The 26,727-nt window shown below is 40.7% G+C and overlaps 1 protein-coding gene across 1 annotated transcript; it reads left to right on the plus strand.

Annotated features, from left to right (window-relative positions):
- Positions 1 to 227: 227 nt before the first annotated feature.
- LOC110486391 (carbonic anhydrase-related protein 10) lies at positions 228 to 25,862 on the plus strand. The gene is made up of 9 exons (XM_021557940.3): positions 228 to 663; positions 2,813 to 2,887; positions 9,052 to 9,197; positions 16,661 to 16,846; positions 17,608 to 17,703; positions 17,844 to 17,916; positions 20,118 to 20,272; positions 20,415 to 20,589; positions 21,717 to 25,862. The coding sequence occupies exons 1-9, from the start codon at positions 606 to 608 to the stop codon at positions 21,737 to 21,739; spliced, it is 987 nt and encodes a 328-aa protein (XP_021413615.3). The 5' UTR covers positions 228 to 605; the 3' UTR covers positions 21,740 to 25,862.
- Positions 25,863 to 26,727: the final 865 nt, after the last annotated feature.

The raw sequence follows: 26,727 nt of genomic DNA on the forward strand, positions 1-26,727 counted from the left end.
AAGTAGTTGCAAAGTTGCTAATTAGCTCAATCGCAAAAGCTGTCTGTGATAAGACTTGACCATGTAACCTTTGGGTTGCCAGACTCACTCATCCACCACGACCAACCAACCACCCTCCTTTCATTTTTGCTTTAAGTAACCTAGTATCTTATGTAAGCATACCAAACATACAGTATTATACTAATTTGAATGTCCCGTACTTACGTTTACTATGTTACGTCTAGTCCACGAGACCAGTCTGTCCATGGTGATGGTCTGCCGCACGCAGTGACAAGTTGAGTCCACTCAAAGATAGCCAGTCATGTAGCTTTAGTTTGTACTCGGTCTTCAAACACATTCAATGGCGAAGCGAACTACGGCATCGTGTCGTAATTATAGAATATATCTTTTTTTATGGATCACATTGCGTGTTTTGAGCGGTCGTGGTTTTTGGCGCGCGTTCTTTTGACCTACCATTTTGGCAGAGCGCGCAACACTGAATGTGACACCTTGGATCGTTGACGGATTGGGGAAAATGCCTCGTCAAAGTTTGTCATCGTTAAGAACTCAAACTTTGCAATTAATATATTTAAGCTTTTGCAAAATTAATTTGGAATGAATGAAGAATGCATATCGTTTGGGAAATATTTTTGATTTTTCAAGCATATTTCATCTGGACATCAGGTAAGCCTTGAAGCCTGCGGTTATTAAATGTAATACATGAGATGAAGTGATGATCTTCAGGGCTTGAACAAACCCCAGAATATTGTGAAACATTTAAATGTATTTGGATAAGGAAATACAGAATAGTCTTCTGTTGGTGATACGGTTCCTACTGTAAACCGTGCAATGTAGGGCACGGGTGTTGCAGCTGTCTACCAATAATTGTTTCAGTGTAGGTTTAAGCATGACAGGTCTTTAAAGGTCACTAAAGCAAATATTTACTCCACTTGCGCGTGAGTTGGCAACACAATTACTGTAGTCGTTGATTATCTAGCCGTTCTCTTGAATGTTAGTCATAATATTATATAATAGGCTATTTGTGTTTAGGATTATAGATTTGTTTTGTCCCGCCCCCAATTTGGTACCAATGAGAGAACATTTTACAAAATCTCTTTGCGCCTGTCAAATTTGTAATGCTGAGATTAGATTCAACATTGGGCGTGTTCCACATACAGATGCTCTTTGCATGTTGCATGGATATTATTACCCACATCTTACATCATCGCAAACACATCGAACATCTTGTCTGCATCCTAGGAAAAAATAAAAGTAAAGCTATGACAGAGACTCATTTGTCAATAGATGGAACTTTTCAAGTATGTTTCATTTCTGCTTTTTGCCAGACAGCAATAAATGGTATCTTATGTTCTTACTCTCATGACCGCTGACATGATGTTTAGTGGGAAGAACAGCTGACCGTGGGGCTTGACCCCAAGATCCAGCATTGCAGAGGTCAAGTGATGTACCACAAAACCCAGGGCCTGGGATAGAGGCAGTAGAACACTCAGTAGAACACTCACATTTCAGCATTCTCTCCCTTTGAGACTTGTCCATTCGCACAGAGCCCATCTGCAAACCAGCACCCTAGAAACCTCCGGAATGATCCCTTTGCTGCCTGCCACCAATATAGCAAGAGAGAGGAAAACTGACAGGGGGCACGATCCTCAAATCCTGTGTGGTGCAGAGGCAGGTGCTCTACCACCTGTACCACAACAACTCAGCCTCAGGGCAATTCATAGGATTTGGGATCTAAATTTGTTTCCCTCCATTAAGTATGATATGTTATGGGGTTAGGGTTAGAATGGAATAGCTATTGTACAATATCATACGAATTGGAGGACGTGTAGAATCACATGTCTTACCCGGCCGTACAATATCATACAAATTGGATGATGAAATGTATAATGCATCTCGGCGGACCAATGGGGCTGCAGGTAGCCTAGTGTTTAGAGCGTTGGGCCTGTCACCGAAAGGTTGCTGGATCGAATCCCTGAGCTGACAAGATAAAAATCAATTGGTCTGAACAAGGCAGTTAACCCACTGTTCCCTGGTATGCCGTCATTGTAAATAAGAATTTGTTCTCAACTGAATTGCCTAGTTTAAAAAAATAAGTATTAGATGTCTTGCTCTGATTACAGGCTGCTTGTTCTTCTGTTAGCATTTGTGGTAAGGACAAATGTTAGGGGAATTTACGGTGCAGGTTAGTAGAATTAGGTTGAGGTTAGGGAAAGTGTTAAAAGTGCTTAAATGCTACAGCTGTCCCCGACGCAACTCGAACACACAACCTTTGGTTTGAATTATTTTTTCAGATTTTTCAGGGGGTGCTGAAGTACCCTCAGCACCCCCTGAAAAATCTGAAAAAATAATTCAAATAAAGCAACCAAAGGTTGTGTGTTCGAGTTGCGTCGGGGACAACTAATCAAAATCAAATCACATTTTATTGGTCACATACACATGGTTAGTAGATGTTATTGTGAGTGTAGCGAAATGCTTGTGCGCCCTACTTCCCTTGGTTATGGACCAACCTCCCTATTTTTCATTTCTGTCTTAAGTAAACAGACCATTATTCTATTTGTACCGTAACGCAACATATCCTATTAAATGGAGGTATCCACTTGATCATTCCAAACCCTACGTCTTTTTAATGTGGTCAGGCTGACCACAAAAGCCAAGGCCTCAATTCAGTTTTTATCTCTAATCTCTCTCATTGTCTCTTTAAAGGCAATATTAGACTTAAGAAGTGAAAGTTAATAGTGTTCTAACAAGTGAGTTGATGATCATTTTCAGCGACATGATAGTTTCTGTGTTTTTGTTTTTTTTCCTACTGCAGCACAGCTAATTTCACCAAAGATTCATGACGGTTGGTGGGCGTACAAAGATGCAGTCCAAGGGAGCTTTGTTCCAGGTAATTATTTTAGATGTTGAACAAACACTGACATCACATGAACTCAATGCCTTGGTGTCCACATGGCCCACTATTAAATAAGCCTTGGTGTCCACATGGCCCACTATTAAATAAGCCTTGGTGTCCACATGGCCCACTATTAAATAAGCCTTGGTGTCCACATGGCCCACTATTAAATAAGCCTTGGTGTCCACATGGCCCACTATTAAATAAGCCTTGGTGTCCACATGGCCCACTATTAAATAAGCCTTGGTGTCCACATGGCCCACTATTAAATAAGCCTTGGTGTCCACATGGCCCACTATTAAATAAGCCTTGGTGTCCACATGGCCCACTATTAAATAAGCCTTGGTGTCCACATGGCCCACTATTAAATAAGCCTTGGTGTCCACATGGCCCACTATTAAATAAGCCTTGGTGTCCACATGGCCCTCTATTAAATAAGCCTTGGTGTCCACATGGCCCACTATTAAATAAGCCTTAGTGTCCACATGGCCCACAATTAAATAAGGAGATGGTCCTATCAGTTTTCCACATTGGTTCAATGTCATCACGTCATTATTTTTTGTTGAAATGACGTGGAAACAATGTTGATTCAACCAGCTTTTGTCCCGTGGGTTGTTTCGTAACAGAAAGCCAGACCAAACAGTCCTCTCTGTTTTGGGAAGGGAACATTTCTTGTTAACCGGGAGGATTCGCTTGTTACTAACGTTCTTGCTCTTGGGCAGTGTTATTGACATGGGCTGGCTTCTTCCTCCGCTCTCTGTCTCTGCAGCAGGAGCTTCAGGTTCACTACTGTTCTGACTGCAGGTCTTATGAAATGTTTATCACAGCCCTCTCTCCATCTTCCTCCCTCCCTGTGTTTCTTTACTCCACAATCAAGGGTAGCACAGACATACAAGTATACAGAAGAAGAATGGCAGCACAATGAATAAAAGAGAGGTCTCAGACCTTTTCAACGAGGAAGGATGAATGACCAATATAACTGTGTAGTCAAGTGTAGTCTGGTAACATTTCAATAATACAACATTAAATATAATTATACATTCATACCATTTCTCATTTGGAAACGTTTGGAGAGCTCACAACCTGCGCAACACTTGTGATAAAGAACTTGTGGTTTATTGAATTGCATTTTATTTCATTGCACTCATTTTCTTTTGAATGCTGACATTTTTGAAGTCAGAACTTTGTATGTATATATTTGTAAATATCAGCGTCATCTTTGAAACCCCAGCGCTGTGTAAAAAACTCCAACAGTCATTTGCACCTCTACCTGCCTGCCTCCTGCTGAATATTTGTCCTTATGACTGCTAGAAGGAGATAGGTTACAGTTTCCGCCCCAACCTGTCACTTCAAAAGCACTCAATGATCTCGGAGTCTCTGCATTTGAACTTTATGTTTATTTTGGTATGGCGTGATAACCAGAATTCAATATAATTCCAATGCAAGAACACCCAAAAATGTAGCCCCCTCACCGATGTCAACTGCCCCCTTCGTCACTTTGTCCTGGAGCCGTGCCTGCTCTGGAAGACAACATAATGATGTTTGTTTCCAACATTAGTGCTGTTTTCCTAAATAAGTTAAATCAGCTTTGTGTTTTGTTTCCTTTGCTTAGTAACGCGATACTGGTATCATCCCACCCCAATTGTCTATGTGTGCCTTAAGGAAGGGTGCAAATTTGGATGAGCCAATGGGCTCATATAAGGATATGTGAAACCAGCAGAAACTGCTGCCTTGAGGGCCAGCACTGTCCTCAGCTGCTCCATGTGTAACTCTGTCATTGGATTACCTTAGTTTCAACCTCTCTTCTCCTCTCCTTTAGGGCAGCAGGGCTAGGAGGAGAAATGCCTATTTATTAGCTGTGACAGATAAGCACAGCAGGTGACACAGAGGCCTTTGGAAGTCTTTTGTAGAAGGTTGTGGGATGCTCCCTGACCTTTTACTTTATGTCTCCTGCTAGTGTATCAGTGTGTGGACTCAGGGGGTGAGCCCTTTCAGCCTCTCGGCCTAGCTGCAGGGAAGCTTCCTGTCTATCACCACAGAGACCTTTACACAGGAGAGGAGACATCCACACACAGTCAACCGCAAGTGACAGTGACTCTGTGTATGTGCTGTGTGTCATATGGGTGGAAGCCAAGTTGGTGGGATGTTTTTGCTATTGTACATTCATTCACCTCAAGCCCTTTTTGATGAAAACGGGGAAACTCTACAGCTAGAATGTACATTTGGAGCCATCTAATTAAAGACTTTACTTTTTGAAATAGAAAGGAAATCGAATTGATCTAAACAGGCTCAAGAAGAGTGCAATTATGCCTTGGCCCATTAACTTTTTGATACAGATTTCAATTCAACTGAACCTTTTGTCAGAAACAAAGGCATCACCTTCCTTCTGTATATTCTTACAGGAGCATAACTCTGTATTATTATTTGTATGTGCTGCAGTCTTGGAAAGTAGGTCACCAAGTTAGTGATCACAGCCAGCTATCTCTCTCTCTCTCTCTCCCTCTCTCTCTCTCTCTCTCTCTCTCTCTCTCTCTCTCTCTCTCTCTCTCTCTCTCTCTCTCACACACACACACATACACAGACGCCCTTGCAAAGACTCTGAGGGGCAAAAAAAGAAGTGCGGAAGGAAGAAACAGAATCCCTCCCACGCAAAGGGTTATGAGGGAATTTAAATGGAATGGGAAGAGGCTAGAATAGAATTATGATTACTATGCGCTCAATAATCTTCTAATGGTATTAAAAGGCCATATTCACAGGACCCGCACTTTACATTTTCGCTCTCACTCAGAGCTATAATAATGTTAAGCCCCTCTTCCTCATTTTCCCACCCACCGACTAATGTGATGAACATACATATGTTCTAGCATATTGCTGCTGTATTTCTACCTGCGGGTATGGCGGTCGGAGGATGAGCGGAAAGGTTTGTTATTGGAGCAACACTAGCTACATCATTGTCTTCAAAGCTAAAACATTATGTGAAGGTGCTAGATTATGACTGACATTTAAGACTTTTAACAACCAAATCATCTATAGGCGAGCCAGCCAAGTAATTTACAGCTGTGATAAAGGAAGATGCTCAAAAGAAAGGTCAGAAAAGCAGTGGCTTATTCCTCCTTGCCTTTGTCAAAGTAAGATTTGATTTGTTTGAGGGCTGAGCAAAATAACCTCTTACAGCAGATGGTGTTAAATCCTCTATGATGATAAGAGGGTCTAGACCTAGGAATATTATCCTGTCAAACCAGAAGCATGTCAGTAACCAGGTTTACATTCAACCTTTTGAATCGGAAGAGTTGAAAATGTCATGGAAACCCATCTAACGTGTATTTCTTTTATTCAGTACATGGAAATTGAACCGCAAAAGTTATTTTTATGTGCATTACGTCCTCACGCACAGACTTTTATCCTCAAACAAGTCCGTTACTTGATGGAAACATTTCTGGTAAGAAAATGTGTATGTTGTTTTTATGCAGATTTTAGAATATTCACATGAAAATCTGTCACCAACTGGATGGAAACCTAGCTAGTTGTTATACATTGTCAGGCTACCACGTTGGAATTGATATTGCTACCTGCCCACCAATACCCAAAACACCTGCCTGCCTTTTAAATAAATTGCTCCATGGAATTACCCCTTGGCTTACAGCACGCTTTTTAAGCACTGTTTGTTGAAGAACAATTCTCCCTTCATCATTACTCTCTGATTGTCTCACACTGCATAGCCTATAGTTTTCATGAGACGGTTGTCTGAGTGTGAAAAGGTCTACCGTGTCCTAGTATTTGGCAGACAATATTGCAGTTGCAACACAAAGTGATTTGAACTAATTGTAGTTCCATCTGTAGTTCTCCCACGTCCCAAGACATCTGCTCTCTGATGTTAACTGCATGATGGATCATCAGCTATTCCTCCACTTTAATTATATCCACAGGACCTTAGGAAGGCAATACACTGGAGTCGGGAGTGTCTGCACAGTCCAGCAGGTTCAATAGATTGCAAACTGTCTCAATTTTGTCTTCTTTGTTTACGCTGCTTGGAAAATTGGAAATGTAATCCCTACGATCTGAGGGGAGGATTTCCCTGGTCATTTTGATATGAAATCAGAGTGAATTTTGTGAATTGTGATTGCTGTGAATTGGCCAGTCCTCAGTCCTAGTGGTCTCTCCAGACCCATTGACATTTATGTTCTAATTTTAGTTTGTTCTCTGTAACGTTATGTTTATGTCCTGACTATTTTGCTCTGGAAAAAAACCTCTAGACTTCAATTAGCTGCATATCCCAACACGTGTTGTGAAGTCTCCCTAGAGGTAGTGGTACTGTAGGGTCTGGTTTTCAGCTCTTGGCTGGGACATACTGCATTGCACCTGCTGCATGCACCTGCTACCTGATCCAATAATATACCTGTACTGGACTAGAGATCATGAGCACTAGGCAGCATGGGTAAAGGGGGTGAGAGTTCACATGTGAGGGTTTAGACATACTTATACTTTTCTAGCTGAGTTTTCTAATGAAAATGGTTGTCTTTCCTGCTCAGCCTCAGTAATGTCTAGGAGCACCTCTAAGCACCTTTCGCTGCTAAAACAAGCACGTTTGTTTGAATCTGCCCTATGAAGCATCCTTAACAATGAATGCCTCGTCATTTCTTTAGACGTTTGTATCGCTCTTGCTCCACCAAACCAACAAGCAATGAAAGTGATTAACTATTTAATCCAACAGTTAGATTGCCATGAGTTGAGTGTAGTGCTACCTTATATTTCCTTTGAGCATGGTTCTCAGTTTGACATATCCTCTCTTTCCTCCGACTGTTGTGCTCACCAAATGTCACTGAGTGGGATTACAACACAGTTACATCACTGTTTTAGGACACAAAGGCTTTTATATATGTCACATTACCACATTTTTGGGCAAAAGTAACAATTGTTGCCAAAATACTGCCTTCGAAACTATCAACAACAGTGCACATTTTTTCCTGGATCAATTGTTAAAACAATGATAGTTTAGTTAAAAATGCCTAGGCTTCATTTTGTGATCATTTTACTTTTTTTTTTTTTTAACACTATATTGAACCCTCTACGCGTGCAGCTACAACTGGTAAACAATTAGTTGACATTCAGAAATTCCAACATCATTCCAGATCCTCATCTACTGTATTTCATGATCATGCATTAAGAGTAGTTTGGCCAAGATCAGCTTGTAATATAGGTCACTGATCAGCTTAGGGTGGCTAATTCATTGCTTATTTGCTAGTTTAAGCTGATTCACTAGCAGATTCACTAGCTGATTCTTTAGCTGATTCTTAATTCTGAAATTGACTCCTAGTCATATCTATAGGGGGTTGTGGCGCTGATCTGATAGTCCATAACCACCATTGGGCTTTGCCCAGAAGGCATGCCCCTTGCCCATGAATTAAGCAAAGAAAAAGTACTGGTTGTCCCAGGAGTCTCCATCCAGCAGTCCAGATGAGTATCAGCCTCTAATCCCTGTGCTAAGGGAGAGAGTGTAAAAGTCCTGAACCCTCATTTGTTTCACAGCTGGGCGGCCTTCTCCACTCAAGCCGACCCACGTGATGTAATCACAGCTGGGTGACGTCACGCGTGTCAGAAAGGAGTAGTGATGGCACTCTTGAGGCCTGTCACAGCAGCCCTGCTCCTGTGCCACTGCCAGGCTCTGAGCCCTACTAAGAGGAGAGGATGGGTTCTCCCCAGTCCCTTCTGTCATGTGCAAGTAACGAGGGAGGGATAACTAAGATTATTTCAGCTGATCTTAAATCAGATTCTGGAAGCATTTAAACTGATTCTAATATAGAGGGATTCTATCTAAATCCATAGTAGTATCTACATACATACATACATAATCAACTTTGGCATTACTCACGTGCCCTTTTCTCAAAATAGCTTTTCCTAGTACTGTACAATCATAATATGGAATGTTGTGCTGATGGCATACTCCATACTCTAACTGCTGCCGTTTCGGTTACAGTAAGGCAAGGACTTTAAAGGGATATCTTTACTTCGTTTCATTACTCAGTGTTTCCTCCTCAGTGGTTCCCGTCAAAGTTTTTATAGTCCAAGTTTATAGTTTAAGAACTTACTCATCTCACACATCAACGCGATATTAGACATCCACATGATAAAGGACATTGAACTGTGCTTGTTGTCCACAGTACCATCCTTCTGGGGGCTAGTGAATTCCGCCTGGAACCTGTGTGCCATGGGAAAGAGGCAGTCGCCGGTCAACATTGAGACCAGTCACATGATCTTTGACCCCTTCCTCACCCCTCTACGTCTCAACACAGGCGGACGCAGCAAGGTAAGGAGATTGTGGAAAGCCTGATCTTGAACTCCCAGATGACTCTTGAGCTTGTAGATCTGAAGGGCATCAGGTCTACAACTTCAGGAGACGTTGATAATCTGCAGGCTATTATTGGATTCCATTTGTGTGTGTTCATATTATATTTATAATGTGTAATGAGGACCAGTATGCTCAGCCATCATCAAAACAAGGTGTTCTGTTTACAGAATAAACATTTATAGATTTATAGTATGGCCAGGTCGCAGTTGCAAATGAGAACTTGTTCTCAACTAGCCTACCTGGTTAAAATAAAAGGTGAAATAAAAAAATAAAAAATAAAAAAGTAACATCAGATTTCTACTCAGAATTCTTTCGACTACACAGACAGGGTCAATTTTCTAAATGCCTCTAGCAACACCCCCGCTATCTAGCCCCATGGCTCTCCTTTAGTTGTACATCATGCTCTGCTTTCACAGTTGCCTTCTGAATCTCTCCCATCCCGATCCCATCAAATGACCCATATAGCAGATAGTATTTATTGTAGGATTTCACTAACATTATCAAAGGGTGTTGGCAGGATGCCCCAAGCTCAAGCTGCAAGCTGGGGACAAGGGGGCATGACCATCGTTCACCACAGGGCATAAAGTCCACTAGGGAATAGGGGAAATTACTAATCATGTAAAATGAGAACGACAACAGAATTACACTCAGTACTGTAGTTCAAATGGGGACAAATGAACTATTACCGAGCCTATTTGATGCAATTACATTTTATTGATGTATCTTTTGGTTCTTTGCAGTGTTGTGTAAGAATGAAAATTGACTTACTGTAAGGTATGTATGTGGTGGCCATTTTTCAGAGGACAAAACCCTTTGATTAAGACAGTCCACCTCCCCCACCCCCTCCCCCAACATTTGATTCCCATGAATAGTACTCTCATTTATTTTGAATCAGAAAACTACCACAAGGAGCCAGGGAGGATTGGCAAAGAACAGTACATGTAAGAGAGGGTTAAATTGTCTTTGTAAGTCTTGTTTTATGATTAATGCTAGTGTGCATCTGCTGAGCGAGAGCGCAGAGAGCTGGGCCATCTGTGCTGGCGTGTGTCTGTGGGAGGACTGTGGGAGAGGGGATACATGAAGTTAGCCAGGATGTTTTTACATTCGCCACAGCTCGTCTACTCGATACTCCCAGATATTTGTCCATCAACAGATGGACATGTTTACTCTCCCAGTTAACTGCCTCTTTTCCTGCACTTTTACAGAAGTGTATTTGTTCACTTCACTTGAATATTAGGGAAATATTTTCAACTTGTATGCTCAGGCAGCGACTGAATAGCAATTTGCATTTTAGATACTTGATTAAGACAATTCATCCGAAGAAGCGATTTAGTGTGGCAATCTTTGTCATGAAAAAAGACAACATGAAACTGTGGTGATAAGCCTTTGCTTGATAAATGGTTCTGTTCACAGCATCTTTGAATTGACTTCAATGTGTTGACATTTAGTAATAATTTGGATGCTGCGACAGTCAATAGCAGGACATTAGTAATTTCCTATCTCACTTGCTCCCATGATGTCCACAAAGCCATACTCACTCACACACACTGTCACCAAATTCACTCATGAAGACGTAGTTTCTCATTAACTTACCCTAGTAAAGCTCAAACAGTTGCTCATAGAAAACATTTAGTAGGCAACAAGTTGGCATTTTGCAAAGCACCCATGAGGAAAACTGTCAGTTGGGAAATGTTGGTCCTTTGAAAATATTGGTGCAATTATACAGCATAACCTATTTCATGTAATGTAATCCAGGGCTAGAATATCCTTATTTTTTTGTTTATCCAGAAAACAGCCTGCTATTACCATGAGACAAGTTTGAGATAAGATACAAGTGACCTTAGTTCCTTTCGAAGGTTGAAGGACTTCAATGTCCTCAGTCTGTCACAGCTTCAATTATGTTCAAATCCCAGACTTTGAATCCTCAAGGAAGGGAGGGTGTAGAAAAGTGGCTTAGGAGTGACAGAGACTAAAGGATAGGTAAGGTGGGTGAGATGAGTGTTGGGTCAAATAACAGGAGGATTCATCATTCTGACAGGCTTCACATGGAGTGTCACCACTTAAAGACATGCTCCTTTGGTGACTCATTCCTTCATTGCGGTGCCTTTTGGACCTTTTTGTGTTCTACCAGTTTGACTTTCAGAAAAACATATTGGTCAAGCTCAGACACTTTTTATTTTTTTGGTGCATTTTCCAACCTGTTAGATGCCTAATCCTAACAGGGTGGAACCTAACAGGGTGGACATTTGGAGCCTAAATTACCCATAGCTCTGTGAGTGAGCATTTAAATGTACAATAAAGTATATCATATCGTAATGGTGAACACTTGAACAGGATTAAATGCAATTATAATAAATACAATAATCATGGAAGAAAGTTATTGAGAGAGAATTTAACTAGGACTATAAAATAATGAAAAAATATACAAATTATACAAAGGTACTGAGAATCCTTTTAACAAAGATGTTTAGGGGTTGTCTGAGGTCCACACAACATTCAAACAGACACCATGAACAGGGAATTTAGAAAACACACTTTATTGGCAGCGATGTTTTAGCATATGTTGTCTTTCATGTTGCAAAATGATGGTTAACCAGCCAAAAGGGGAGCTGGTGCGCTTCTCGTGCATGATTTTGTGAGGATTTCTGTGTACCTGTTTCGAGTGTTGTAACCTTACTGTGTTGGCGGAACAAATAACATGCCTTCTGTTGCTTTACCACCCCAACTGCATTGAACTGCCAGGAACAGGCAGTGTTTCTGTCAACGTGTGTTTACTGGAGATTCTCTCTGCTGCTCGTGTTTAGCCCGAGACAAAATTCTCTCCATTATACAACTATTGTGGATCAGAAAAATCCCAACTTTGAAACAGAGCCAGTAGATGTGCCTCGTTGCATAGAAGGAGTTTCCCCACAGAGAGGAGCTCACTTCAGAGTGTAAAGGCCACAGTTAGAGGGCGGCAGGTAGCCTAGCGGTTAAGAGTGTTGGGCCAGTAACCGAAAAGTCACTGGTTAGAATCCCCGAGCCGACTAGGTGAAACATCTTTTGCTATGCCCTTGAGCAAGGCACTTACCCCTAATTGCTCCTGTAAGTTGCAGATAAGAGCATCTGCTAAATGGTGTAAATGTAAAATGTGTATTTTTCAGGCAGAGACAGTAGAGGGCCTCCAGGGAACTGAGAGAAAACTGATGGGGGATTTAATAATCTAATCAAAGCTAGTCTAACTTCTCTTCTCAAAACATGGTGGAAAACCAAAACTACCTCCCGTTCTCACTGTTTTGAGGGCAGTCACTGCAATTTACTTTTCATTGATATAATAATGGGAGAGTCTTGCGTTCTGCATAAGAGTGAGGTATGACATGTACAGTGCCTTCAGAAAGTGTTCACACCCCTTGACTTTTTCCACATTTTGTTCTGTTACAGCCTGAATTTAAAATGGTTTATGTTTAGATTTGTATGTCACTGGCCTACACAAAATACCCCATAATGTCAAAGTGGAATTATGTTTTTAGAAATTTTTACAAATTAATTTAAAAAAGAAATGCTAAAATGTCTTGTGTCAATAAGTATTCAACCCCTTTGTTATGGCTAGCCTAAATAAGTTCAGGAGTTACAAGTCACATAATAAGTTGCATGGACTCACTCTATGGGAAATAAGTGTTTAACTTTATATTTGAATGGCTACTTCATCTCTGTACCCCACACATACATATATATATATATATATCTCCAAGGTCCCTCAGTCGAGCAGTGAATTTCAAACACAGATTCAACCACAAAGATCAGGGAGGTTTTCTTTGTCAATGATCAACACAATATACTCTGTCAAAGTAGAAGAAAAATGTGTAACATTTGTAAAAAAAGAAAAAAGAAAGAAATCCTACAGTGTCTGGTGGAAAGCAGACTGAACCAGGTTTTCCTCCAGGATTTTGCCTGTGCTTAGCTCCATTCCGTTCATTTTTTATCCTGAAAAACTACCCAGTCCTTAACGATTACAAGTGTACCCATAATATGATGCAGCCATCACTATGCTTGAACATATGGAGAATGGACCTCAGTAATGTGTTGTGGGGCGGCAGGGTAGCCTAGTGGTTAGAGCGTTGGACTAGTAACCGGAAAGTTGCAAGTTCAAACCCCCCACGCAGTCACAACAGGCAGACAAAAAAATCCAAATAGTATCCGTAAAGTTCGTAGAAACATTTCAAACAATGTTCATGATCAATCCTCAGGTTGTTTTTAGCCTAAATAATCGATAATATTTCAACCGGACAATAATGTTGTCAATATAAAAGGTAAACAAGAAAGGCACTCTCTCGGTCGCGCGCATGAAAAAGCTCTGTGACACAGGAGGGTCCACTCATTCAGACTACTCTTACTCCCTCATTTTTCAGAATACAAGCCTGAAACAATTTCTAGAGACTGTTGACATCTAGTGGAAGGCATAGGAACTGCAATTTGAGTTCTAAGTCAATGGATACTGTAATGGCATTGAATAGAAAACTACAACAACAAAAACATTCCTACTTCCTGAATGGATTTTTCTCAGGTTTTCGCCTGCCAAATCAGTTCTGTTATACTCACAGACACTATTTTAACAGTTTTGGAAACTGTAGAGTGTTTTCTATCCAAATCTACCAATTATATGCATATCCTATATTCTGGGCCTGAGTAGAAGGAAGTTTAATTTGGGCACGCTTTTTATCCAAAATGCCAAATGCGGCCCCCTACCCTAGAGAAGTTAACTATAATGTTGTGGATCCATCCTTAGTTTTCTCTTATCACAGAGATTCAACTCTGTAACTGTTTTAAAATCACCATTGGCCTCATGGTGAAATCCCTGAGCAGTTTCCTTCCTCTCCAGCAACTGAGTTAGGAAGGACTCTTGCATCTTTGTAGAGACTGGGTATATTGATACACCATCCAAAGTGTAATTAATAACTTCAGCATGCTCAAAGGGGTATTCAATGTCTGCTTTTTTATTTATTTTTACCCATTTACCAATAGGTGCCCTTCTTCCTTGACAAAAAAGGACAATTAAATCCATTTGAATCCCACTTAGTAACACAACAAAATGTGGAAAGTCAAGCGGTGTGAATACTTTCCTGAGCCTGAGGGACAGTCCACTGTATAGCAGAGGGGAATAGTTTAACCTAACCTGATACAAAACAAATTTCAAATTAAAATCAAATGTCCCCAAAATGTAAGCCCTCCATATTTCGACTCAATTCACTGAAGCAGAACAGCAATTAGTCCCAAGCCTTTTTAACTCAATGAAGCGTGGGGGGATTTTTGCTCATTGTAAGCAGCTTTTATGCTCTGTTTGGGAATGCTAAAAGTGGACAGCAAAATCGGTAAATCCCTCAACAGGAGTGTTGTGTCAGCTCCTCCTCTAGCATGACTTTATGTCCAAATACATACATCAAGGTAGCTAGAGCATTGTGTGTGTTGTCATAATCAATGATCATTGTGAATCTGAATAGAATTAAGGCTCATCTGCAGAATTTCTGCCTGTTAGGTAGGCCTAGTCTGTGGTGTCAATGAGACAGCACAGAATGGAGAGCATTTGAAGATGCTACTCTTAATAAATTGAAGTTGTGTTAAGAGATTTTATTTGGTTTGATTGAGTGACCACGTGACCATACCCGGCCAGTATAAAAGCACTGATTTAGAGTATAGTCGGTTGCTACTCATTCTGTACCTTAAATGCACTGTTAAGTGGGTACTCTAAATGTTCTTATTATATCTCTGTCTATCAGATTTTAATGCACCACTGTTATCAGAAGGATTTTGAAGGCTGTTTGGTGAACCGTAGGTGGATTTAGTGAAAACATATTTTTATGACAAAGCAAGCCAGCTACATTATCACATCCCAAAGGGCCTCATCACATTTGTTTGCTTACTAGCCAGTAGAGATTATATCATCCCCAAAACAGAACCTACAACTCCGAACCCATATTGCCGTCTTCTCATGCGCAAAGTATTGGCCCCAGTACCAGCTCAGTGCCAGCGCAGTGCCAGCTCAGTGCCTGCTGAGTGCTTCTTTTGCCTAGTAATTAGAATAGGTGTCAGTGGAAGATTTGGTATAATACATAACACTGTTGAGAAATTGAATTAATTTTCAGCTCTCACCATTTTGCTCATTTGATTACATGCATTATGCACTAAGAGGGAGTAGACCGGGCCCCTGTTTAAAGGGCTATAAAAAAAATACATGTCAAGTGAAATATATTGCTTTTCTTACTTCATTTAACCATCGGCAGTATTTGTTGTATATATTTTTCAGTATTCCTTTGTCTCTGAATAAATTAACTAAGTGGATCACCCTATGATGAATGACTCCATCAAGATTTACACGGGCATAACACTGAACTCCCTCCCTTCACTTTTTCTCCTTACCTCCCTCTAATTTAATTATAAGTCTTGATGTTATCCTAGTTTTATATGAAAGAATGGAACAAAGTTTTGAAGGTCTTCCTTTACCTGTTGGACATTTCAATGTGTCACTTCAAACAACGTGAGAGTTTGTTTCTCAGTTTATTATTCATTTCACCTGCTTCCTTAATGATGTGAGATTTGGAAGATGATTTTCATTTTTTTTTTTTATCCACTTTTTAAAAACCTCATTTACTGCAGGCCAACAGCCAATCCCAAATGATTATTCTGTGATTATGAGCCTGAAGAATATTATAATTTTACATTGCAGTAATGGGAAAATGCAATTTCTTTTTCTACCCATAATGGAAATTATAAAGAATTACACTGAACAAAAAGAGATACTGTGGTGAGACTGTTCATCCACCGCCATCACCTCATGTTTCAGCATGATAATGCACAGCCCTATGCTGCAAGGATCTGTACATAATTCCTGGAAGCTGAAAATGTCTCAGTTCTTCCATGGCCTGCATACTCACCAGACATATCACCCATTGAGCATGTTTGTGTATGACAGCGTGTTCCAGTTCCCACCAATATCCAGCAACTTCACACAGTCATTAAAGAGGAGTGGGACAACATTTCATAAAGCCACAATCAACAGCCTGATCAACTCTATGCGAAGGAGATGTGTCGTTCATGAGGCAAATGGTGGTCACACCAAATACTGACTGGTTTTCCGATCCACAACCCTACCTATTTTTAAGGTCTCTGTGACCAACATATGCATATCTGTATTTGCAGTCATGTGAAATCCATAGATTAGGGCCTAATTATTTTTTATATATATTTAAATTGACTGATTTTCCTTATATGAACTGTAACTCAGTAAAATCTTAGAAATTGTTGCATGTTGCGTTTATATTTTTGTTCAGTGTATTAAATGAGTTATCTCCATTTCCTCTTTTGTAGAGGTCTCTCAGGTGAGAAACTTTCCCCCCTTCTCTTTTACCACACATCCACCACACCTCACTTGACTCCTCTCTGTGCAGATGGGAGGCACCATGTACAACACAGGGCGCCACGTGTCGCTGCGGCCAGACAAGGCTCACCTGGTGAACATCTCCGGTGGGCCTCTGGGTTACAGTCACCGGCTGGAGGAGATCCGCCTGCACTTCGGCAGCGAGGACGGCCAGGGCTCGGAGCACCTGCTCAATGGACAGTCCTTCCCAGCAGAGGTGAGAGGGAACGAGCCAATGAGCCGAGAGGGATTATCTTTATCTTTGTTGTGTCTATAAACAATCCAATCCACTGCAAGTTGCTTTCATTAGACTAAGAGCTCAATTCAATCAAACTTGCATTACAGTTAAGGCTTCACTGCTTTACACAGCCCTACCAAGGCTGGTTTGTGTGGAAGATTTCCTCAAACAATGGATAATGATCAAATATGCTGGACTACCTCTATCACTCAGTCCACTAATCACATGTACAGGGCCTTTGAAGGGTGGGCTAGAAGAGCATCAGCAATCTGCACCCTAACAATGTAATTGAAGGCTGGATCGAAAAGTGGCAGTGGGTTTTTAGTGGCAGTGGGTTTTTTCAGTGGAGGAGGGCGATATTATAATGACAAAGTAAAAGCAGTAAATTTATCGGGTACCAAACTGAGTTTGTCTGTCTCGATTGAAATTAGATTTGGCAAACACTTTCCAGTCACTATTTTTAAGTGAGGAAGATATGTTGCCAAAGTAAGCGGCTGCCCAGATAATTAGAGCTGAATCCCGTTCTAAATTGGAACTCTACTGAGCAGATACGTGTGAAAGTAAAACATTCCTGGATTTCTTGAGTTTATCTTCGAGTGAGGGTTGGATGGATAAGATTAGTTTAATCTGACATAATGCTTTCATGTGCAAGACAAATTCACATTTCTATCTCACATGGTCTAACACCAGGAAATGAAGGACTCCCTGTTTGTTTTGTCTTTATCTCGCCTCACTTACAGGTGCAACTTATACACTACAACCAAGAACTCTATGCCAACTACAGTGAGGCAGCCAAGAGCCCCAATGGCGTAGCTATTGTGTCCATATTTATAAAGGTCAGTTTGTGCTTGATGCAGACAATCTCCTTCTCTGTGGTGTTCTATTGTAGTGACAGTGGTCTTTATATTCAGAATCCCATGGGACTGTGCTGCGGATGCTGAATATTTTATGTTCCTTTACATCTCATCCCTCTCAGATATCCGAGTCTCCAAATGTATTCCTGAATCGCATGCTGAACAGAGACACCATCACGAGAATAACATACAAACGTAAGCACCCTCAGGCATTTAAGATTTGTGGGTTTATGCACACACATTGTCAAATCTACCGTAGTCACAGATAGAATAGTAGTCAGATCCATTTCTGGATCCGTCATAAAAAATTATATCTAGAAACTGAATTCATTTGGCTAATTGGAAGGTTGCCAGAGATGGACTTAATCAGAGATTGAGTGAAATTCATTCCAACTTCTGAATTAATCAGCTACATTACCAATGTGATCTTCCTGGTTCAATAGATAAGATGTGTAACAATAGAAACCGCCCCCAACCCTGAGAGATGCTTGAGTCATCTCCTGTATCTAACCGACAGAAATAACTCTGTGGCACTTTCAGAATGTCGAAACTTGGCATTCCTTTAAAGACAACAATTATGTAACATTGCTATAGTTAGTATTAACAGCTTCTACCCAAACTCTCTTTTCTTTCAGTTTTATGCTCTTCATTAAGTCTGGTTAATTTAATTTTCAGTCCTTTTTCATTAATTAAATTAAATTAAACAAATTACATTAAATAAATCACTATTCATCCTTTTATTTGTATCCCATTACTATAATAATTGGATGTAAAACTGTATTACAAGTCCCAGCTGACTGGGGAGGTACTATCATTCGTCAAAACAAAATGCAGTCACCCCCTTACTGAAGACACCCAACCTTGACCTCTTATCTACAGGCCCATCTCCAACCTCTTCCAATCAAAAGTATTGGAAAAAGGGATTGCAAACCAGCTTCAATCCCATCCGTCTTCCAATTAACTGAACAAGTTTTTCCAGTGAGGTTTCCAGTCCTTGCACAGCACCGAAACAGCTATGGTGAAAGTTACCAATAACCTTCTGATGCCTGCAGAATCTGGATTACCTAGCCTCCCCACTTCTCTTAGATCTCAGTGCTCTTTTGACACTGCTGACCCCAACATCCTCCTGCGGCATCACAGAGAGCACACTGCAGTCTCTGGAACTGTTCTGAACTGGTTCTCCTCTTACCTCTCCAATAGGAAGTAATACATCCCGATTGGAGAGTCCAGATCGGTGGAGTCTACGGTCACATGCGGTGTCCCACAGGGGTCCGTTTTGCGTCCTATTCTGTTCCTAATCTACATGCTTCCTCTCAGCCAAATCCTCAGAATCTGTAACATCAACTTCCACTGCTGCACTGACGATACCCAAGTGTATATTTACATCAATCCGGACACCATCTCAGCCCTAGCAAAACTTGGCAGCTGCCTAGATGACATCAGGGCATGGATGAAAGAGAACTTCCTCCAGCTGAACAGCTGCAAGACTGAGGCTATGCTTATTGGGACACACAAGCAGGTCACCAGTGCTGGAAACATCTGCCCTACTAGTGACGGTCAAGTCATCCATCTGTCCTCTGTCATCTCTAACCTGGAAGTTAAGTTTGATCCTTCTCTGTCCTTTGATGCCCATATAAAACATATCTGCAAAACATCATTTTTCCATCTAAGAAACATTGCTCAGCCAGATGCAGAGAAACCCGTCCACGCCTTCATCTTCTCCCAGATCGACCATGGCAATGCTCTGTTCGGGGGCCTTTCAACCAAATCACTTCAGAGGCTACAACTTCTCCAGAAGAGTCCTGCCAGGACCAAGAAGTCAGCCCACATCACCCCCATCCTTGCTGAACTCCACTGGGTTCCGGTCAACTAAAAGATTGACTTTAAAATCCTCCTCCTAGTGTTTAATGCCTCGAATGGATTGAGTCCCATCTACATCAATGATATAATTTATATCAATGAGCCACCTCGCACTCTCCACTCCAGCAACTCACCACTGCTTCAAGTCCCCAAGACACATCTCCTTACTATGGGGGACCGAGCCTTCTGCTCCTTTGCCCCTCGCCTATGGAATACTCTCCCTGACCATTTGAGAGCCGCTCCATCAATCAGAGCTTTTAAAACGGGTCTTTAAACACATTTCTACAGACTGTCTTTCTTATAGACCTAATCTGGAAAGTCCTTTTAGCAACTAGCCTACTATTGCTATTTCCTGCCTTGATTTTTATTGTAATTTTTATTTTATTCTCATTACTTTTTGCCTCAGCTTTGCGATAACACTGTAATGAAAAGCGCTATACAAATGAAATGTGTTATTATTATTCTGTAATACAGTGTAGAAAGTGTTGAGGATGGTACAGTATGAATCTGATTACCTCTGTTTTGGTCCACTCCAGATGACGCATTCTTACTCATGGGGCTCAACATAGCAGATCTATATCCAGACACTACACGTTTTATAACATACGAGGGCTCCATGACTATCCCGCCCTGCTTCGAGACAGCCACCTGGATCCTCATGAACAAACCTGTGTACGTCACACAGATGCAGGTAACTCACCCTCGATCATGGACTCAATAATAACAGTAACTCATGTTAGCCAGAAGTTACTTGATAATTGGCCGTATTTGAGACTGTAGATTCTCTACCATAAACCTTATCTGTCCAACTTTCTCTCACGCCGCCTCTTTAGATGCATTCTCTGCGACTGCTAAGTCAGAATGAGCCATATAAGATATTCCTCAGTATGAGTGACAACACGCGGCCCGCCCAGCCTCTCCTACAGCGCTGTATCCGCACCAACATCAACTTCAGCAAGCAGGGCCGAGACTGCCCCAACAACCGGGCCCTGAGGCCCCAGTATCGAGGTGTGTCTGAACGCATGTGTTTAGGATCTTTATTCAGTCAACACGGTTACTTGAGACTTTCCGGTAAAATTCAGGTATTGGTAAAAACAGACTGTGAGAAAGAAGTTTGTCATTGTAATATAAACTGCACATACTGTATTCTGAAACCGGTTTGTGTTTTTAGAAATTCAATATTTACACTCAGTGATCAGTTTATTAGGTACACCACCCCATTCACAAAAAATGGTTCGCTCCTACAGACAGTGGCATCGAGTTATTCAGTTGATGTTCGATTAAACATTAGAATGGGCAAAACCAGTGACCTAAGCGACTGAGCGTGGTATGATCGTCAGTGCCAGGTGCGTCGGCTCCAGTATCTCAGAAACATCCGGCCTCCTGGGCTTTTCACACATGATAGTGTCTAGGGTTTACTGAGAATGGTGCGACAAACAAAAAACATCCAGTCAGCTGCAGTCCCGTGGGCGAAAATAGCTTGTTGATGAGAGGTCGAAGGATAATGGCAAGAATCGTGCAAGCTAACAGGCTGGCCACAAATAAGTAAATAACATTGCAGTACAACAGTCGTATGCAGAAAGGCATTGCAGCAGACAACCACACCGGGTTCCACTCCTATCAGCTAAAAACAAGGAGAAACGGCTCCAGTGGGCACGCGATCTCCAACACTGGACAATTGAGGAGTGGAAAAACATTGCCTGGTCCAACAAATCACAGTTCCTGTTGCGTCATGCTGATGGCAGAGTCAGGCTTTGGCGTAAGCAGCATGAGTCCATGGCCCCATCCTGCCTGGTGTCAACGATACAGATTGGTGGCGGTGGTGTATGGCGTATGGTGTGGGGAAGGTTTTCCTGGCACACATTAGGTCCCTTGATACCAATTGAGTGACGTTTACATGCCTTGAGGAATTCAGGCTGTTCTGGAGGCAAAGGGGGGTCCGACCCGGTACCACATGGGTGTACCTAATAAACTATGTTTTCTCAGTCTTCTATAGTTCTGAGATGTCTATAGAGAAATGCCTCGTCCCTCAAAATGAACAGATTCTTTGTAGGTTCTATGTCTCAAGCATTGCCTTTGTGTTTCCAGTTCAAGCAGTTCATGCTAACCTCCACATCTCTTTGTTATCTTTCCAGTAAACCAGTGGCTTCTGAAGTAGGAAAAAGATGAACATGCTGTACACTACAACAGGATGAAAACTAAATATTGGATCCTGATTCTCAAAACTTTATTTGAATGTGGAAATAATACATTATCAGAAGAGAGGCTGTTTTTTGAATATGTTTGAGATTGCAAAGTAAGACAAGGAAAGATTGAAAAGTGTAACTTTTAAGGCTGCACAAATGTAATTATTTTATAGAGCTTATGGAAATGGGCTGTATGGAAATTCAGCAGGCTCCGCCATTTACCGACCTCTGCAGTGGAGACAAAGAGGACCTCTTTTATGACATCATCACCAACATCAGATTCACTTGAGCACCCAAAGATCCCAAAGGACCAACACTTCTTGAAATGAGCTAACTGTAATCACAGATACAACCATAACGTGTTTTGATACCAACAGCATTCCATCAGATCTGACAACAAGCTAAGAATCTGAATATGATAAGAGGGTGCTTCTGGTGATGAAAGCTTCTACATAACCATGTCACAAGCAAAAGGTGTACTGAATAAATGTCACAAATGCAGAAACATTTCCTGACCATGTGACCTAACCAGGAAAAACTCTGGACCCCAGTAAAACACCAGGGCATGAGATGTTCCTGTTCAGGCCACATAGTCAGGAAACACTCCTAGCCATAGACTTAGTAGATACAGTATTTTATACTGTATTTACTAAACTTTTCTAGCCATTTTGGGCCATTTGCCTTTTCTCTGTTTAATTGTTTACAATTTCATTCACTCTGTTAATTTAAATGATAGCAGCCCAATTAACATGTTTCAGAGAATTATCTAAGATAAAATAACACTTTACATAAGGCCTATATAGTATATGCTGTTTAAGAATTGTATATTGTCTAGCACTGAATAGAGCATGGGACGTGATTTGTCTGCAAATTCTTTAAGCAGTCACAAGGCATTCCTTATCAATTATTTATCCTCATTTTCGATTCAGAGCTGTGTATGGCGTTACAGGCAATGTGGGGTTGTGTGTGTGTGTGTGTGTGCGCACATGTGTACATGACTGTATGTGTGTGTGTGCGTTCTCTCCTGGGAATTGTATTTCTCATTAAATAGGGTAAATCTCCTCGTTTTGTGGCAACGAAAGAAATACAATTGTATTTGTCACATGTGTCAAATACAACAACAGGTCTAGAGTGATGTGCTTACTAACAATCTCTTTCCCACCGATGCAGAGTAAAACAAGAAGATAAAAACACAAGAGAAATAACACACAAGAATGAAGCTAAATACAGGAAGTACCAATATACCATATCAATGTGCAGGGGTACGAGGTAGTTGAGGTAAGTATATACAGTGCCTTCAGAAAATATTCACACCCCTTGACAAAGTAGGATTTATATGAATTGAATTGTAATTTTTTGGAAACGATCTAAACAAAATGGAAGAAACATTTTTTTTTTTATTAAATGGAAAATAAAACACAAAGTAATCAACCCTTTGAGTCAATACATGTTAGAATCACCTTTGGCAGCGATTACAGCTGTGAGTCTTTCTGGGTAAGTCTCTAAGAGCTTTGCACACCTGGATTGTACAATATTTGCCCTTTATTCTTTTTACAATTCTTCAAGCTCTGGTTATTGGTCTTTGCTAGACAGCCATTTTCAAGTCTTGCCATAGATTTGTTTGCCAATTTAAGTCAACTTAACTAGGACACTCAGGAACATTCAATGTTGTCTTGGTAAGCAACTCCAGTGTATAATTGGCCTAGTGTTTAGGTTATTGTGCGGCTAAAAGGTGAATTTGTCTCCCAGTGTCTGTTGGAAAGCTTAGCTCTATTCCATTTATATTCATTTTAAAAACTCCTTAGTCCTTGCCAATGACAGTCATACCCTCAACATGATGCAGCCAACTTCATGCTTGAAAATACAGAGATTGTTAGTCAGTGATGCTTTGTATTCAGGACAAAAAGTTAATTTATTTGCCACATTTTCTTTGCATTATTACTTTAGTGCCTTATTGCAAACAGGATGCATGTTTTAGAATATGTGTATTCTGTACAGGCTTCCTTCTTTTCACTCTGTAATTTAGGGTAGCATTGAGGAGTAACTACAATATTGTTGATACATCCTCAGTTTTCTCCTATCACAGCCATTAAACTCTGTTTTAAAATCCCCATTGGCCTCATGGTGAATTCCCTGAGCGGTTTCCTTCCTCTCCGGAAACTGAGTTGGGAAGGACGCCAGTATCTTTGTAGTGACTGGGTGTATTAATACACTATCAAACTGTAATTAATAACTTCACCATGCTCAAAGGGATATTCAATGTCTGCTTTTTTTCCCCATTTACCAATAGGTGCCCTTCTTTGTGAGGTTTTGGAAAACCTACATGAACTTTGTGGTTGAATCTGTGCCTGAAATTCAGTGCTTGACTGGGGGACGCAGATAATTATATGTGTGGGTTACAGAGATGAGGTAGTCATTTAAAAAAATCATGTTAAACACTATTATATCACACCGAGTCCATGCGACTTATTATGTGTCTTGTTTAGCAGATTTGTACTCTTGAACTTATTTAGGCTAGCCATCATTTTTCTTCATTTGTAAAAATATATAAAATCATAATTCCACTTTGACATAATGGGGTATTGTGTGTATATCAGGGGGTGTGAATAATTTGTGAATGCACTGTACATGTAGGCAGGGTTAAAGTCACTAGGCATCAGGATAGATAATAATAAGAGTAAAAAAACAAAGTAGCAGCAGCGTATATGATGAGTGTACACTCTTAGAAAAAAGGGTTACAAAGGGGTTATTTGTGGAGGGATATGGTTCTACCAAGAACCGTTCTGATCTAAAGAACCCTATTTGGAAGACAAGGGTTATTTTGTAAGGCAAAGGGTTCTACCTAGAACCTTTAATATCCTGAGAACCGTTTTTGGAAGAAAGGTTTATTTGATGATTCTTTGGAAGACACGAAGGATTCTTTGGAAGGCAAGAAGGGCTCTACATAAAACCTTACGTAAAATTTCCCAGTATGCTCTATTTCAGGGAGATTACGAATGGTTTGTTTTACTGTATTATCTGTGTTTTTGCATGTACATTTATTGATTCATTCATTTCATGCTACACAAAGATAACTAACATACTGTTCGTAATTGGATTCATTGCACCCGTAACTGAGATGGCTGTTCCAGTTTAGATGATTGAGATAGTCTCAGCATTCAATCTTCCATAACCTGACAGTCATTCTGAATGCAGGTTGTGGGTGATTTAACAATTCCACTTGTTGGATATACTAAGTAGCTGGATTCCAATAGGAATTACACATCACATTGCAAGCCTAAGCATAATGTGACTTGCAGGCCTGATGTGGCCTGTAACCAGGAGTTTCCTAACACCCCTGTGTTAGGGTATAACTAGGCCCTCAAAGAAAGGCCTTGTGAAATGTAATGTATTATCATAGATAATTTGATTTTAAAGGCTAATAAGGTTGGTGGAATTGTTTATAGAGGGTTCTAGGTAGAACCCTGCACGGGTTTCTTTGAAGAACTCTATGGGGACAAACTGAAGAACTCTATATGTTTCTACTTAGCACCTTTTTTTCTGAGTATATGTGTACATGTGTGAAAGTGTGTGTTTGTGTGGCGTCAGTATGCGTGCGTTATCTGTGTGTGTTTGTGAGAGTGCCAGTGTGAGTGTGTGGATCAAGTCCTGTGAGAGTGCAAAATAGTGTAGTGCAGATAGTCCGGGTAACCATTGGATAGCTATTCAACTGTCTTATTATTGGGGATACAGTGCCTTTGGAAAGTATTCAGACCCTTTGACTTTTTCCACGTTTTGTTACGTTACAGCCTTACAATCCTCTCTCGGAGCTCCGAGGACAATTCCTTTGACCTCATGGCTTTGTTTTTGCTCTGACATGCACTGTCAACTGTGGGACATTATATAGACAGGTGTGTGCCTTTCCAAATCATGTCCAGTCAATTGAATTTACCACAGATGGACAACAATCAAGTTGTAGAAACATCTCCAGGATGATCAATGGAAACAGGATGCACCTGAGTTCAATTTCAGTCTCATAGCAAAGGGGCTGAATACTTACGTAAATAAGGTATTTCTGTTTTTTATTTGTAATAAATTAGCAAAAATGTCTAAAAACCTGTTTTCGCTTTGTCATTGTGTGGTATTGTGTGTAGATTGCTGAGAAAAAAATATTGAATCCATTTCAGAATAAGGCCGTAATGTAACAAAATGTGGGAAAAGTCAAGGGGTCTGAATACTTCCCGAAGTCACTGTAGAAGCTGTCTCTGAGCCTGTTGGTCCAAGACCCGATTATCTGGTACCGCTTGCTGGACGGTAGCAGAGAGAGCGTCCATGGTTTGGGTGGCTGAAGTCTGTCTAAACACAATATCATACATGTACTGTTTCTGTATGATAATACCACTATGCCTATACAGTGCCTTGCGAAAGTATTCGGCCCCCTTGAACTTTGCGACCTTTTGCCACATTTCAGGCTTCGAACATAAAGATATAAAACTGTATTTTTTTGTGAAGAATCAACAACAAGTGGGACACAATCATGAAGTGGAACGACATTTATTGGATATTTCAAACTTTTTTAACAAATCAAAAACTGAAAAATTGGGCGTGCAAAATGATTCAGCCCCCTTAAGTTAATACTTTGTAGCGCCACCTTTTGCTGCGATTACAGCTGTAAGTCGCTTGGGGTATGTCTCTATCAGTTTTGCACATCGAGAGACTGAAATTTTTTCCCATTCCTCCTTGCAAAACAGCTCGAGCTCAGTGAGGTTGGATGGAGAGCATTTGTGAACAGCAGTTTTCAGTTCTTTCCACAGATTCTCGATTGGATTCAGGTCTGGACTTTGACTTGGCCATTCTAACACCTGGATATGTTTATTTTTGAACCATTCCATTGTAGATTTTGCTTTATGTTTTGGATCATTGTCTTGTTGGAAGACAAATCTCCATCCCAGTCTCAGGTCTTTTGCAGACTCCATCAGGT

This window comes from Oncorhynchus mykiss, chromosome 13 (assembly GCF_057628025.1).
Source record: "Oncorhynchus mykiss isolate SJ-2025 chromosome 13, ASM5762802v1, whole genome shotgun sequence".
Lineage (NCBI taxonomy): Eukaryota > Metazoa > Chordata > Actinopteri > Salmoniformes > Salmonidae > Oncorhynchus > Oncorhynchus mykiss.